Here is a 14,446-nt window from a genome sequence, read left to right on the forward strand (position 1 = left end):
ACACCGCGCACGCACTGGAACGAAGCACCTGGAGGGAGAGAGAAAGAAGGACCACGTTAAAACCGGTTACTCACGGCATTTATGGCAGTAATCCCGAAATCCTCACCTTGCTGGGCATTTCTTGGCCGGTTCCGCTCCGGAAATCTTCACACGCCCAGAAAGACCATCGCGACCTGATAAGGAATAAAAAATACAGGTTAGCAAGAAAAGACATTACCGCGCCGCACTTCGCGCTTAACCTATCACCCTTCATACGCTCCTGCGTCCATCATCCTGGCAGGAGCCTGACCCAAGCAGCGCACCCACCGAACCTCCGTGCGCCTAAGGGGGAACAAATAAAGAAAAGACATTAATATCAAGAAAGGAAAGCGAGGACATTTTAAGACTGCTATAACCAGACTTACCTCCTTAAAGACACTTGAATGGGTTAGCACCAGTGAAGTTAACTCGGTCGCTCCAACCCGCAGAAAACTACGCGCCCCTGCACAGAAGGCAGGACGGAGAGCACGCCAACAAGGCCCGACTGCCATAGAAGGCATCGTCCAGAATCGGGAAGGGTCCAGGGTGAATCCGGCAACCAGGGCATAAGGGCATCCCCGTGGATACCAGGTGAGCCTAACAGTCACTGCACTGGGGGTGCTGTGTAACACACATGAAAAGATGATTCCTATGGAGTTATCTAAAACTCCATAATCAGAGAACACAAATGTAAAACACATATCAAAACACATGAGAGTGGGGAAAAAAGGCTCACACTCTTTCCAGGTTACAAAAATCAAGTCCTCAAAATCCAGCAAAGTTGCTGGGGTTCTCTAAGGTGAAGGGAATTAGCACATTTTTGAGAACTCTCCCTAACAGGGAGTTCACCAGGCTGATGAATGCAGTGGCATCCTTCCTCCGGGCCCAGGGCCACCATGTCTACCCATACCTGGACGACTGGCTCGTCTGGGCCACATCTCGGAAGCGTTTCACCATACCTCCTCCGCACTGATGAATACACTCCACGACCTGGGGTTCACTATCAATCTCAAGAAGCCTCAGCTGCATTCCAAGCAGACCATTACCTTTCTGGGCCTCATCTGGGACATGAGCTCTGAGAGAGTCTTTGCCTCAGAGGATAAGATAGCGGCCATCATGAAAGCTACCTCTCACTTCCTCTCCATGGCAATGACCTTGGCATGGTGGTACCAACATCTGTTTGGTATAATGACGGCGGTCCTGTTGGCTGTACCCCAAACAAAGCTCAAGATGAGATTACAGCTGCACTTCGCAGCCACATGGAATCGGGAGAAGGGCTCCCAAGCAGAGCCAGTCGACATTCCTCCCTTTCTCCACCGGGACCTCATATGGTAGTCCGTGGACTTCAACCTGCGGCAGGGCAAGCCCTTCCGGCAGCTGGTCCCACAGGTCATTGTTAAGGACTCCTCCCTAGAGGGCTGGGGAGCCACTCTGGACAGCCACAGCGTCCATGGTGTCTGGACTCAGCAGGAGTCCCACATCAATTGGCTGGAATTGAAGGCAATATGGCTGGCTCTGAAGGCCTTTCTCGCTCTCATAGAGGGCAAGGCAGTTCTTATCCAGACGGACAACTCCACCAGCATGTACTATGTCAACCCCTCCACTGTGCAATCTGGCCTTCAGCATGTGAGAGTGGACATTGGAGAACATCTACCTCACCTCAGTCCACCTCCCGGGAGTGTCCAAACTGGTGGCGGACAGGCACAGCAGACTGGGGGCAGACAATTACGAGTGCCAATTGAACGACCTGCTACTGAAGGAGGTCTACTTCAGATGGGGGCATCCGCAAGTGGATCTGTTTGCCTCCCAGGACACCAGAAAATGCCAGCAGTTCACCTTCTGGCAGGGGCAGGGATCCCGGCTCCCTGGGCGACACATTCCAGATTCGGTGGAATGACATGACGGCATACGCCTTCCCGCCCACACCCCTGGTCTACAGGGTGATCTGCAAGATCGAGGAATCTCGTCACCTCAGCATCATTTTGATAGCTCCTTGGTGGCTGGCGAGAACGTGGTTCTCCAAGCTACTCAGCCTATCGGACGGACCACCCATTCACCCCCAGCTGGGCCCGGCTCCTCTCCTGGCCCAGCACGGGGGAACGATACTCCACCCCGCTCCTCACAAACGAGCCCTCGCAGTGTGGAACCTGAGCAGATCACGTTGAAACACTTGAACCTCTCTCAAGCTAATCTAGAGATCATACAGGGCACTAGAAGCAAGGCTACTAGGAGCCAATATAGGAGTAAATGGTCTAGATTCTGTCATTGGGCCGACTCGAACGGGATGGACCCTCTTGGGTGCACCTTGGACGACGTACTCTCCTTCTTGGCACACCTCGCCCACTCCGTCGTACAGTTGGACACATGCTGCACCTATCTGGCAGCCATAGGGGCTTACAGGAATTCGGAGGAGGGCCTCTAGTCCACTTCCAAACCAGTGGTCAAGCGACATCTGGTGGGCCTTCAGACTTTACCTGCTTATGAAGAAGCCACACCCTGCGTGGGACCTCAAGGGTGTGTTGGGCCATCAGGCTGGTCACCACAAAGACAGCTCTACTCATGGGCATCACCTCCGCTCGCAGAGTCAGCGAAATTCAGGCACTTGTGGCATCAGACCCCTACAACACTTTTCACAAGGACAAGGTGGTCCGGCGAACGCACCCTGCGTTCCTATCTAAGTTGACCTCCTCCTTCCATCTCAATGAGGAGATTCTTACCCATGTTCTTCGCCGACCCCAAGGATGAGCCTCAGAGGGTCTTGCACTGTCTGGACATCGGGCACGCTCTGAAATACTACCTGGACAGGACCAAGGACTTCCGCAAGTCGGACGTCCTGTTTGTCACTTTCAGTGGGTCAAGACCCGCTTATCAGGCTTCCGGGCCTCCATAGCAAGGTGGATGGCGGTCAGAGCCAAGGCCACGGCCATCGCATTCCAACGGCATGTTCCATGGCAGGTTATCAGCAGGGTGACTACCTAGGCCGCCCCTTCGGCTTTCTGTAAGCACTACTGCTTGGACGCCGCCTCTAGGTCAGACGCGGCTTTCGGGCAGGCAGTTCAAAGAAACCTGTTTTCTTGAGGAGTCTCCTCTCCAAACATACGCTATAATGGACCAATAGGACAGGGGATGACACATAATATGCATTTATCTTTTTATATATACCAATAAATGCCAGTCTAAAATGCAATTTACATTTTTTATTATCATACACAATTATCTTCATAAAAATATTCTTCAAAACAATCTTGTCAAAATTCAACTCGCACACATTCATTCCTACCACTCATTCAATCTCACTTTCTCTTAAAAAAATGAATTCTACTCCTATATCTATGACCTCTTGGTCATTGTCAACATGTAATTTTCACACTGTATTTCCCTCCACTTATTGTCCGATAGTATTATCTGTGTATATTCCACTTCACAGATGTAATCGTCGACTCGTGTTTCGGCTGTCTGATAGGACTTTACAGGTAGTGTCCACTTGTTAGTGCAACCTTCATCAGGACCAAAACAGGAGGTTTAATAATTCCCATTAAATAAAGTAGGGTGAGTCACACCACTCCAACAATATCAATGATATACCGGCGTCCTTAATATCGCCTTCTGATGATCCAACATATCTTCAGAGGATAGTAAGGATTCTCGGTCCTAGGAATAGTTCAAAAGTACTATCTCTGCCTCCCCTATTTAGTGTTGCTAGGTACACCATGCAATCATTTCCTGGTATGCAGCAAATTTCCATCCTTCTAGCTGATTCTTCACAATACCCCTCCTTAGTGTTACACTCAGGCTCCCAACAATTTCATCCAGTTTGGCTATGCCGCCACGGTGTCCTGCGAGATTGCAGGGCAATTCGTCTCCGATTTTCAGGACGCCTAATTCCGGCTTCTTCCTCAATCACCCGCGGTCTTCTGAGAACTGCCTCTCCACCCTGGGGCTACATTCAGTTGTAATCGCCCATACAGTATGGAGGAAAGGGGATGGGACGTAGGAGTAATTAATAGGTACTCACCGTAGTGACTAACCTACTCTTAGTAGAGTATGTTAGTCACTACGGTGAGTAACTATTAATTTTCCTCAGTAACTCTCGCCCAATTCTCACTGGGAACTATTCTCTGTGTAACGTTTGTATTTTCTTGGGGACCCTTATGGCCCCAATATTGTTGTCCTCCATGAACAGTGTACTTAGGTGCTGGTGCGTCTAGGCTGAACCATGTGCAGTAATTTCCCCACGTGGGATCCTTTCTCATTCCTGAAAGGGTATTAAAACGGAGGCCTTCGTTTAAATCCAATAACCTGGCAAACTGTACTTGGTTTGTGTGTATACCTTGGCAATGACCATACAGGGTCATTTCTGACCCAAAATAAAACATTCTTGGGATACTCCCACACCTATATTTGAAAGATCCAAGAACTTAGTTTTATTAGAACATCTTTATATATTCAAGTGTTGACAGGCAAAAACAGAAGTCTGAGGAAAAAGACAAAGAGCTCATGCCCATTCAAAGGTTCTAGCACAGACCCCCTGCTCTTTCTTGTGCTTTGTGATCGTAAAACAGCATTCGACAAAGTATTGATGTCGCATGTTTGCTTTCATCCCTAAACTCCAGTTAAACCAGCATGTACCATGTAAACAAGTATTCCTCACCACATTCAAACTTGTGCAGGACTACCCAAGGATTTGGATTCCTGAGGACCTCCAGAAACGCCACACAAAGGCACAACCCACTCAAGCCCCGTTTTGCGCTCATGACCCCAAGTATGGAAATTCTATTGTTCTGCATTTATACAAGAAATGTTGGTGTTTTTGAAGGATTGCTTTAAAAGGCATGCCGCTATTTTACCATAGAATACATATGATATCAAAACGTGAAGCAATTCTGTCAGTGTTTTTGTCATTATGCTTCACTTTTTATTTTTACTATTACGTGGCACAATCCTTATTGCCATTCCCACCCACTTCCTGCTCCGCCCCGCCCAAAACACAGGCTCACGAGATCTCTTTTAGCTTGATTTATTCATCTTGACCATTAAGCCTTGCCATCTAACGTTGTGCTCGAAGTGCCTGCAAGTGTTTTTTTTCCAAAGCAGTCTTCTGAGAGTTAATGACTTAATTGGAGTTGTAAACCCGCCACTGGTGTAATAAAAATCTTAACCAGGTCTGCCTTCAGCCACTGAATTTATAAGGACTATGAGGGAATAGGACGAAATCTCCATATACAAATTCCTGACCCCACCAAAAGACCTAAACCACATACCACTAAAGGTTCGAACTACCAAATGTTTTCAAACTTTTCGTGGTATGTGTTTTGGTGGTGTTGGTATGAAAAAAAAGGTAAAAAAGGCTTTGGGGGTGTCCTCCGCAAAGTACCACTCTCTATACTACACAGTATAGTGAGCTGGGTTGCAGGGGAAACCCCTGCTTGTTCGCATGGGAAATGTACGGACATTTAGTGTTTGCATTTCCCATGCAAACATTTCCGTCGCAGGAAATCCAGCCGCGATAATATCACGTAGATCCCCTATGAGTGCCCTTCACTGAAATCATGATTAAAACAAGCATTGACAAAGACAACAGTTTTGGCTTGTGTATAAGTATTGGGTATTTGCCAGACACTGCTATCATATGCCCACATACTCCCATCATTGTGTAGCTGCTACTGTCGATGGCCAAAACTTTTGACATTGCCAATGCTTGTTGTTTTCTGATGGTGGGTTGACGTCTGAAACCTCCCTGATGGTTATTCATTGACTGCTAACCAATCGGGTTGCTACATTTTGACATTGCACAGCGGTCTGATTCATAATAAAAAAAGGTGAGAGCAAACTGCTGAAAGCATGCATTGTTTGACATGTAAAATGTGGGCAACATTGTAGGACGACCATGGGAGAAGGGCATGTGTATTTCATAATGTACTCCTCATGTGCCCCCGACAAAGCAATCCTCGTTTTGTTAAACTGTTTCAGGACGATAGGGGGCCGGGGGGTTCTAATTTCGCAGATGCTGGGGTCACATTCAACACGTTTTGAGGCATCATTGCAAGTACATTTATTGCATAGAGAAATTGTTGGTTGAATGCAGAATCCAGGAGACTGAGACACGCGAGAAGGCTTCAGCTTACAAAGGCTTGAAACTTCAGTATACCTTCGATGTGTCCTTTAAAGAGAGGAATTGGTGTTTTAAATTGTGGCTCTTAACCATGTGAGAACAACCTCTTTCTGGGTGTTTGTTTTTCTGTACTATGTGCCATTTTGTTAAACTTGTGGGGCACAACTCTGAATAGACACTGCATTTTGCATTAAGGTATAAGAACAAGTCTGAAGGTGTTTGTACTCTCTCCCTCCCCCACCCCTGCCCCTCCAACAGAGCAAAGCACAAAAGAAGAAGCGGAAACAGGACCAGGTAGTGAGTATCGCAATGTGTTCTTTTGCGGGTATGATCGAAAGAGAAGCGAGGGGAGATCAGGGAGCCATAGTAGGCATTCTCTGAAGAATGCAGAATTCAAATTCACTCTCCATTCCGACTATACATGGTGTCCAAGGCTCTAGTAAAATGCTGTTAAGTCTGATGTAATGCCTTAAAGCAGAACAAACCTATGGCTATGCGGCTGCGTGCAACTAGGAGAGAGCTCTGCTGATGCCTGAAGCAATCCAGTAGCAAGGTAATGGTGTCAACAATTAAAATGTTTATTAACCTAGAAGTCAATTGTCCTCAAGAATTTCAAAAGTAAAGGCGCATGAAAAACTCCCATCGAAACATTATATCTTGAGCCTGTATGTTGTCTGATCTTCGGCAAGTCAGTTAATGTTTTTTTTTTTTTATAAATAAGATATTTAAATTAATGTGATGGGGGCAGAGACCCAGCAGATGCATTTGCATGGGGCACGGTCTGAAAACTGATTTCTGAACGACGTTGTATGACAAGTACAACTTGAAATCTGTAATACTTAGAATTAAAAAAAAATAGTCAATTCATCACATTTTTATTGGGTATTTATAAAGCGCCTATATAGCAAATGGTGTTTCAAGGCGCCACAAGACAAAAAAGGGGGGAGGGGGGTTTGGGGAGTTATTCAGGGAAGAAAACAATAACGGTCCTACTAGGCCTTGTCATTCAGATCGTGCAAGTGTAGTAACAAGAAGTGCGAGGGGGGCAGGCGGAAGGAATAATGCTAGCCTGGGAGGGCCAGTGACGGGGAATGCAGGAAGTCGGGACCACATGCTAAGTGCGAGGACGGGGGTGGGCCAGCTTTAGTAGAGATGCACACCCCGCCAGGCTAGTCGGGGGATGGGGGCCCGGAGGAGCAAGTGCAGGTTAGGGGGGGTGCTGGGGTAGACTGGGCGAGGAGGGCCTGGTGCCCTGTAGGACTCAGAAGGGACCAGGCAGCCAGTCAGTGCAACAGAGGGGGGCACAAGCAGGAGAGAGTAAAGGAAGAAGAGAAAATGAGTCTCTTAAGATGCTTCTGGAACTTGAGGAGGTCTGGCTCAAGCCTGAGAGGGGCAGGGAGGCCATTCCAGAGGGAGGCTCCTGCCAAAGAGAGATCAACTCCACCCCCGCCCCCTCACTCTCTGCTTGGAAAAGCGTCTGATCTGCAGAGAGTTGGAGCTAGAAGCCCGAAGGGCTCTAGCAGGGAGGTATTTAAGGAGAGAGAGTTGGATGTATCAGGGTCCCAGGCCCCAGAACGCTTTGTGGATGATGCAGAGGTTCTTGAACTTGATCCTCGCATCCACCGGTAGCCTGTGGAGAGATTTTAGGGCTTGAGAGATGCAGTCCCTGGGCTTGAGGCCAAGGATAAGTCTTGCAGTCCTATTCTGGTTTAGTTGAAGGGGGCGAAGGCAGGATCAAGGCAGATTGGAGAATGCCTCTGAGGAGGTTCAGCTGAAGGGGTGCCTTCTTATCAAGCTCAGCGATGTGAGGAGAGATTGAAAGAGAGGAGTCTAAGATGACACCAAGGTTTTTAGCCTTACAAGAGGGTGAGGGCAGAGGATCCATGGAGGGTGGCCAGTTGAACCTGGGAAGGTCAGTCAGATAGGAAGGTCAACCAGTCCAGTGCCAGGTCTGTGATGTCAATAGTATCACAGAGCCGATTTATAATGGTGGCATGATTGACCGGATCAAAGGCAGAGGAAAGATTGAGCAGAATGAGAATGGAAGGCAAGTTGGAAATGAGTTTTGAGAGCCAGTCTTCACGGGTGTTCAGGAGAGCAGTTTCTGTGCCTCTGGCTGCTCTGAAGCCAGGCTGGTGGTCGTGGAGACAGCCAACAGATTCAGTGTGGTGGATCAGTTGGAAGATGACCAACCTCTCCAAGAGTTTTCCCAAGAAGGGGCCATTGGAGATAGGGCGGTAGTTAGCTGGGCTGGAAGGGTCTGTAGAAGGCTTTTTAAGGAGATAGTGCACAAGGGAGTGCTTGAGGGGTAGTGGGAAGAAGCCAGTGGCAAAGGGATGATTGCAGAAATCAGCCATGGCTGGAGCAAGGGAGGCAATGTTGCCCTTGATAGTTCTGGAGGACCAGGGGAGCACCTGTTTGGAGGACACTTTCATAGAGAGGACTTGTTTAGAGACCTCATCCGGTGCTGTGGGTGAGGAGGAGAGTAGGAGGGAAGGTGAGCGAGGGGGGCTAAGGGAGGCCTGAGAGAGACTGTGCGAGTAGAGTAGAGAAGATGAGTGAGGACAGGATGTCCTGAGTTCTGGTGGTGAAATGGGAGACCAATGCAGTGCAGAGGGCCTTGGATGGAAGAGGACAAGAGGAGCCTGCATTAGGATTGGCGATTTCCTTGCCTTTTTTTTTTTAACAGTTCAATATATGGTTGATATGAAGTAAAAAAAATAATAAAAAGGATGGTTAATGTCGGCATTACAAAAATGTATTTATTATTGTTGCATGCTGCTTTTTGGCCCTTTGAGGGAGCTGACCTGCAAAGCAGACAACATAGAAATAGATTGTTTTCCAGGTGGTTAGCAATGGGGATTGTCTCTTCTGCTGTCAAATGGTGCATGATTCGAATTTTGAATTCCACACAGGATTCCACTAATATTTTTACCTTCACCCAACAGGTGGGGTAAAAACGCTAAAACCCTCCTCTGACCCACAGGGATGTGAATGGGGGCAGCGAGGGGGGGGGCATCTCAAGTGGCAAATGTAAGAAGTAGAGTGTACCCTGTATTCATTATTTTACATGGCACATTAATGGTATGATCTACTGCACTGCTAAATCAAACCGGTATGGAACTGGATGTTTTTAATTTAGATGGTAAAGACCAAATAAAGCCTAGACTCTGCAACTACAGCTTGTGGAAACAGTAATTACTGCATGTGGTAGCCAGAGGGCCACATCCACAAAACATTGTGAAGCAACCTACTGTAGGTATGAATGTGGTATTATTGAATAAATGAAAACCTTCACTAACAGTGGGAGAAAGATCTTTTGGGAAAAGAGATTGTTTGAAATGCATTGACTGAAATGTTTTGACAAAACTGTGATTGCTCTAGTCTTCTGTGGGGAGTACAGCTTGTAAACAATACTAAATCATTATTTTTCCATTTACAGACCGAGCACAGCGGCCATGTTCTGATCCACTATCAAGCTAGCATTGGCCAGTCCTGTGAACAATGCTCATCCAATATCTGGCCAATGGATAAAGTATACCTTTGCAACAGTAGGTATTCAATTGTTTGTCAATTTTAGTGGTTGTGCAGACTCTTGATATTGGTTTAATCCATTTCTCAAGGCAATAAAAACCTGCAGCCAAGGGAGAATATTTTGATATTCCATATAAGATGTAATTGATCAGAAAAAGTTTTTATATGGGATATGCAGCATGTGGTCCTACAGATATTTTAGGCTACAACTATGATCCCTCACCATTGATAATGCTAGCTCAGGCTAATAGGAGTTGTAGTCTAAAACATCTGGATAACCAAATGTTGAAGACCTACGTTTCAGATAAAGTAGACAAATATTTTCCTAGACTTCTGTCCCTAGGCTTTTCTGGTCTTTTCCATGAATGGCGAGATGAGGCCTTCAGACGGAAGGTAGGGGGACACTCTCTAGAACTGATGCTTTCATACCAAAAAGACTTTTTCAGCCTTTCATTAAATTCAGAAGCAGATTAGCAAAAAACGATTGTTCAACGCTGCATGTGAAGCCACACAATGATGACTAGGTGGAGTGAGAGAACCCTTTTTGGGACTCTGTTGGATTACAAGTTGGCCGAATGTGTTTTTACATCGGGATATAGTGCATGATATTGAGTTACAGTGCATTGAAATAAAGTTAACCAAAGTTGCAGGGGCAGAATCTTGGTAAAAGTACTTGGAAGTGTTAAGTGAAGCAGCCTTCCAGCTCACTTACTATTTATACACTGTGAAAACCTTACTGCATTTGGTTGGGCGGTGTAAATAAGTCTATATAATGGAGTGTGCTGTTGGGTTCATTGTGGATTAGGGCATTGGGGATACGTTTCTCTGTGCTGATTTGTTTGTTCTCCTTACAACAAAAGGATTGACTTTTAAAATGATAAAGGCCATGTTTGGTGTTTGTTAAAATCAAAATGTAATAGTTATAAAAATGTCCATACATTGTTTCATTCCTCAGCTTGCAAAATGATCTGCCACAAGAAGTGCATGTCTAAAATCCAGAACGTGTGTGTGGCGTCTTATGTCAGGAAGGTACGTATATACATATGTAGAAAACATACTTTTTCCGTTTATAGAACTTCCTTGCCAACCAAGCATTCCAGCATTTAGAGGTAGTAGGTTAAACCACGATTTGGTCAGAGGTACATGTACAAAGATGGTTTTAACCCATAGGCCCTGAGGCTCAGTGGCAGGAGTTGTTTTTAGGGCATCATAGTGCCTTACTGTATGCTTCTAATGTACTTCTTCCCACAGATTCCTCATCTATGATATGCTATTCACAGCTGTTCTTCAGAAACTTTCCCGCATCCAGGGAGTGCAGCACGGCTCTGCATCGACTGCGTCTGACGCCTCTATGCACCACATGACGTTGGGGCTATTGTATATTGAGGAACCGCGCCTGTGACCTCAGTTGTTTTTTTTCTGCTTGCTCTGTTCGTTTCAGGAACCCAATCATTGAGCCATTTTCGGAAATGTCTGCCGTGCCCAATCCTACGAAGTCCTGGGGTTTCAAACCTTGCACAGATGCGGTCGGCAGATGTCTGCATCGGATTGCACAAGATTAGTCTTTTCCGCCTGAGCAAAGACCACAATACCCAGGATAGTAATAGTGGGTCGTGCTAGTCAATGCACCCGAAGGCCCTCGGGCAACGGGCGGCGAAGATCTTCACCTACGTCCAAAAGATGAAGGGTGAAATCATGTGGTCCTGTTCGAGATGGAGTGGAACGTTGATCCAAGGAGAGGTTGTACCTGCGCAGGGAAAAGCGGAAAGACTAGAAGCACTGCATGAGGTCCCGCTCACCGAGCAGCTCATCTCATCAGCATTCTTCTTCTTAGTCCAAAAAGAAGCGCTACATATCCAGGGAATTCCAAGAGAAGGCGGTTCAGTAAACTTTTCAAACCCAATACTCCACCCCGGAAGAGTGGGAAAATGTTTTGCCTCAAGATGCTTACCATCTTCGCCATGGCGCTGATAGCCTAGGGAACAGTGCCAACAGGACCCCCTGTATTTTCTGATACTGGCAGTACCCGCCGGGGATCAAACGGTACTTTTACAGTGTTTGATCTGCACCCATTGAGGGACGAAGTCCCCCAAGCGGCTGTGCTTAAGGCTTTGAAGTTCTTTGAGGAAGATGAGAATGTCCAGGGGCTTGTCTCAGATCCCCATGAGGTCGGTGGTCTTGATGCCTCTCCTGAAGTAGACATTCTTCCAGAACCGACCACTGGTAAACCTCATGCATCTTTTCGGAGACTGATGACTAAGGTGGCTGATGTGCTGGGGCTACAATGTGGACCAAGGCCAGAAAGCCTATGGTGCAGGTTGCACACCCTTAATCTAGCTCAAAGACTCGAAAAACATCACATTTAACAACCACCTTCAACAATATATCACCATTCGGTACAATTTAGGGGACAATTTTCATAATGCACATAACCATCAAAAGGTTCAGTTCAATCACATGAATTGTAATTATTATTTGCAATGCGTAAGCATACATGTATTGGAAAGAAACAAAAAAAAGAAAAGGAAGAAAAGAAAATTAGCCCATATATTCACCCTACAACCAGTTACCAAAACTCAGCAATTTAGCTATGTCAATGTATACAAGAAATTCCTACTTACTGCGCAGATGGGATTGCCAACACTTTGGTTTCTCTCACCTTACTATGCTGGCAACGGACACACCATGTATTCAAAAGATTGCTTAATCTTACTGATATAGACCCTGGCGTAGCTGGTAATCAGTACGCCGGTGTCTATGGACCTGTGCTCAGGAAAGCGTACTGATATAGTCCCTGGCGTAGCTGGTAATCAGTACACCAGTGTCTATAGACCTGTGCTCAGGAAAGCGTGGCCGTTTATCACTCAAACGAATCTAGATGTAAACACAGGGACACCCTGACAGTATACACCATCATGAATAAACCCAACTTTTCGGTACCCCACATATGTGGCGCTGTTTTACCGATCTCCTCCCGATCATCGTTTCGCATCGGATCCTTATGCCTGTGGGCTGGAGCCTCTTGGAGAATCTTATCCCAAATTGAAAGTCATGTGACTCCAACATTTAACCAACGTCTGCCTAACACGTGATGTCAGCGGGATAGAACCGCATATGGCAGCTGTCCACTTTAGAAGTCATTGGTGCACTCAATACCTACGATCCATCGCAAGTCACCTGTTATGTAAATCGGTAAATTTATCCTTTACAATTCATGTGATCAATCATATTTCTCCAGCATGGGGTCTGGCATGGATTCACATGCTCATGAATATTCCCCGTCAGGCTGGGAATCCTTGGTAAAGAAAAAATCTGATCTGTCTTTCTTAGTAGTAACCAATCACTGATCTCTGGGTCATACTGCCCCCAGCCAATAACTGCCCTCCCCCTAAGTCCCTCCCCTGGCAGCCATCCTCAGATATTTACCGCACGTTCACGTGTTGGGAGTCCTCGTGCTTTAGCTCTCGAGCTTTTACTGCATTTTCACGAGATTTTCTCATTTGTTCGGTTTAATCGAGCCTCAAGCGCCACCATTTCCACTTCCGATAACGGGGACCCGTTTCGGAATTCTTCTACGCCCCTCAAGGGTGAAGTTTTCGTCGAGTTACGCTTCTTGGAGGGTCCAGAATATCTGAGGCCTACCTCAACGGACATGGCCCAGGACAAGGGAAGCTCGACTCCTGGATGCAAGCTGTTTAGGAGCTGCCCGGGATGCGGATTGCAAAATGTTTTCAAGGAAGAAGAGCATTCGAGATGTCTCTACTGCCTTCATGAGGACAAGACGCATGTGGAAAAGGACTGTGCGTTCTGCAAGAACCTGTCGGAACGGACCAAGCAAGATCGTCGTTCCCGCCTCGCCGCCTGGCTGGAGAAGGGCACAACAGGTGAGAAGGCGAAGAAAAAGTCTGAGCGGTCTTCTAAGTCCTGTGAGGGCGCTCCAGCGACGGGGGCCCAACAGAAGGCCAAGCACCGCAAGTCCGCGGGCACCGGGAGCGCCAAAAGGTCAGGCTCTTCGGCTGCCAAGCAGGGCACGGATTCCCCGACACGATCAACCGCGAGCCAGCGCTCTGGTTCGGGGAAGAGGAAGTCCGAGAACCCAGGTAAGCTTTTGGAGAAGCCCTGGTCGATCTCGAAGGGAGCCGAGGGGGAGCGAGGCGATGACCCTCCCCCCAAAGAGAAGGCCCAGGACGCACCTAAGGTGGTGAGGGCCTTGATCCACCCGGCAAAGGCCTCTATCGAGGTTGTCGCAGCGGCCCTGGCGAAGCCGGCAGAGACTACGCCAGTGGAGTCGGCCTCGGGGCCCAGAGTTTCCCTGCCACCGCAGAGGGAATCCTCTTTCCAGCCCATCATTAAGACCCCCGTGAAGACCCCGGTGGAAAAAGGGGGGGGGCGGTGGCCATTACAGACTCGGATTCAGCCTCCGAGGAGAATCTGGTGGACACCATGAAAGGCCTCAATGAGAGGTTCGAAGACCTCAACGAGAGGTTCAAGAAGGTTCGATCCCAGGGGAAGGATCCTGCTGATGTGATCGAAGATAGTGAAGATGGCAACGACGAGTGCCCAGTGGAGCAGCCATCCCGCCCGTCGCAGCCATTGCCCGAGCCCCAGGATAGCTCGGCGGCCATTTTGTTGGTGATCCAATCCTATGTGCTGAGATAAGGACGAGGTTACCACGAACCCTGACGGAGGATCCAGAACCTGGACCGTCGGGAAGCCCTCCGAACAAGCGGAGGAGAGACCACCCCTCACCGCCCTTCGTGCCCACAAGGCCTGTGGACCCCT

General features: G+C 47.6%; 1 protein-coding gene across 9 annotated transcripts in view; it reads left to right on the forward strand.

The window, feature by feature from the left end:
* The window catches only part of MYO9B (myosin IXB), a 925,026-nt gene that overhangs the window by 757,284 nt on the left and 153,296 nt on the right, over nt 1-14,446 (forward strand). For 8 of the 9 annotated variants that reach the window (XM_069649217.1, XM_069649219.1, XM_069649223.1 and 5 more), the window contains 3 exons: nt 6,389-6,427; nt 9,573-9,681; nt 10,620-10,693. In XM_069649217.1, coding sequence (XP_069505318.1) covers nt 6,389-6,427; nt 9,573-9,681; nt 10,620-10,693 — 222 coding nt within the window. The remainder of the gene's footprint in view (nt 1-6,388; nt 6,428-9,572; nt 9,682-10,619; nt 10,694-14,446) is intronic. The other variant, XM_069649218.1, reaches the window with a different exon arrangement.

This window comes from Ambystoma mexicanum, chromosome 1p, assembly GCF_040938575.1.
Source record: "Ambystoma mexicanum isolate Mex_15411 chromosome 1p, UKY_AmexF1_1, whole genome shotgun sequence".
NCBI classification, from domain to species: domain Eukaryota; kingdom Metazoa; phylum Chordata; class Amphibia; order Caudata; family Ambystomatidae; genus Ambystoma; species Ambystoma mexicanum.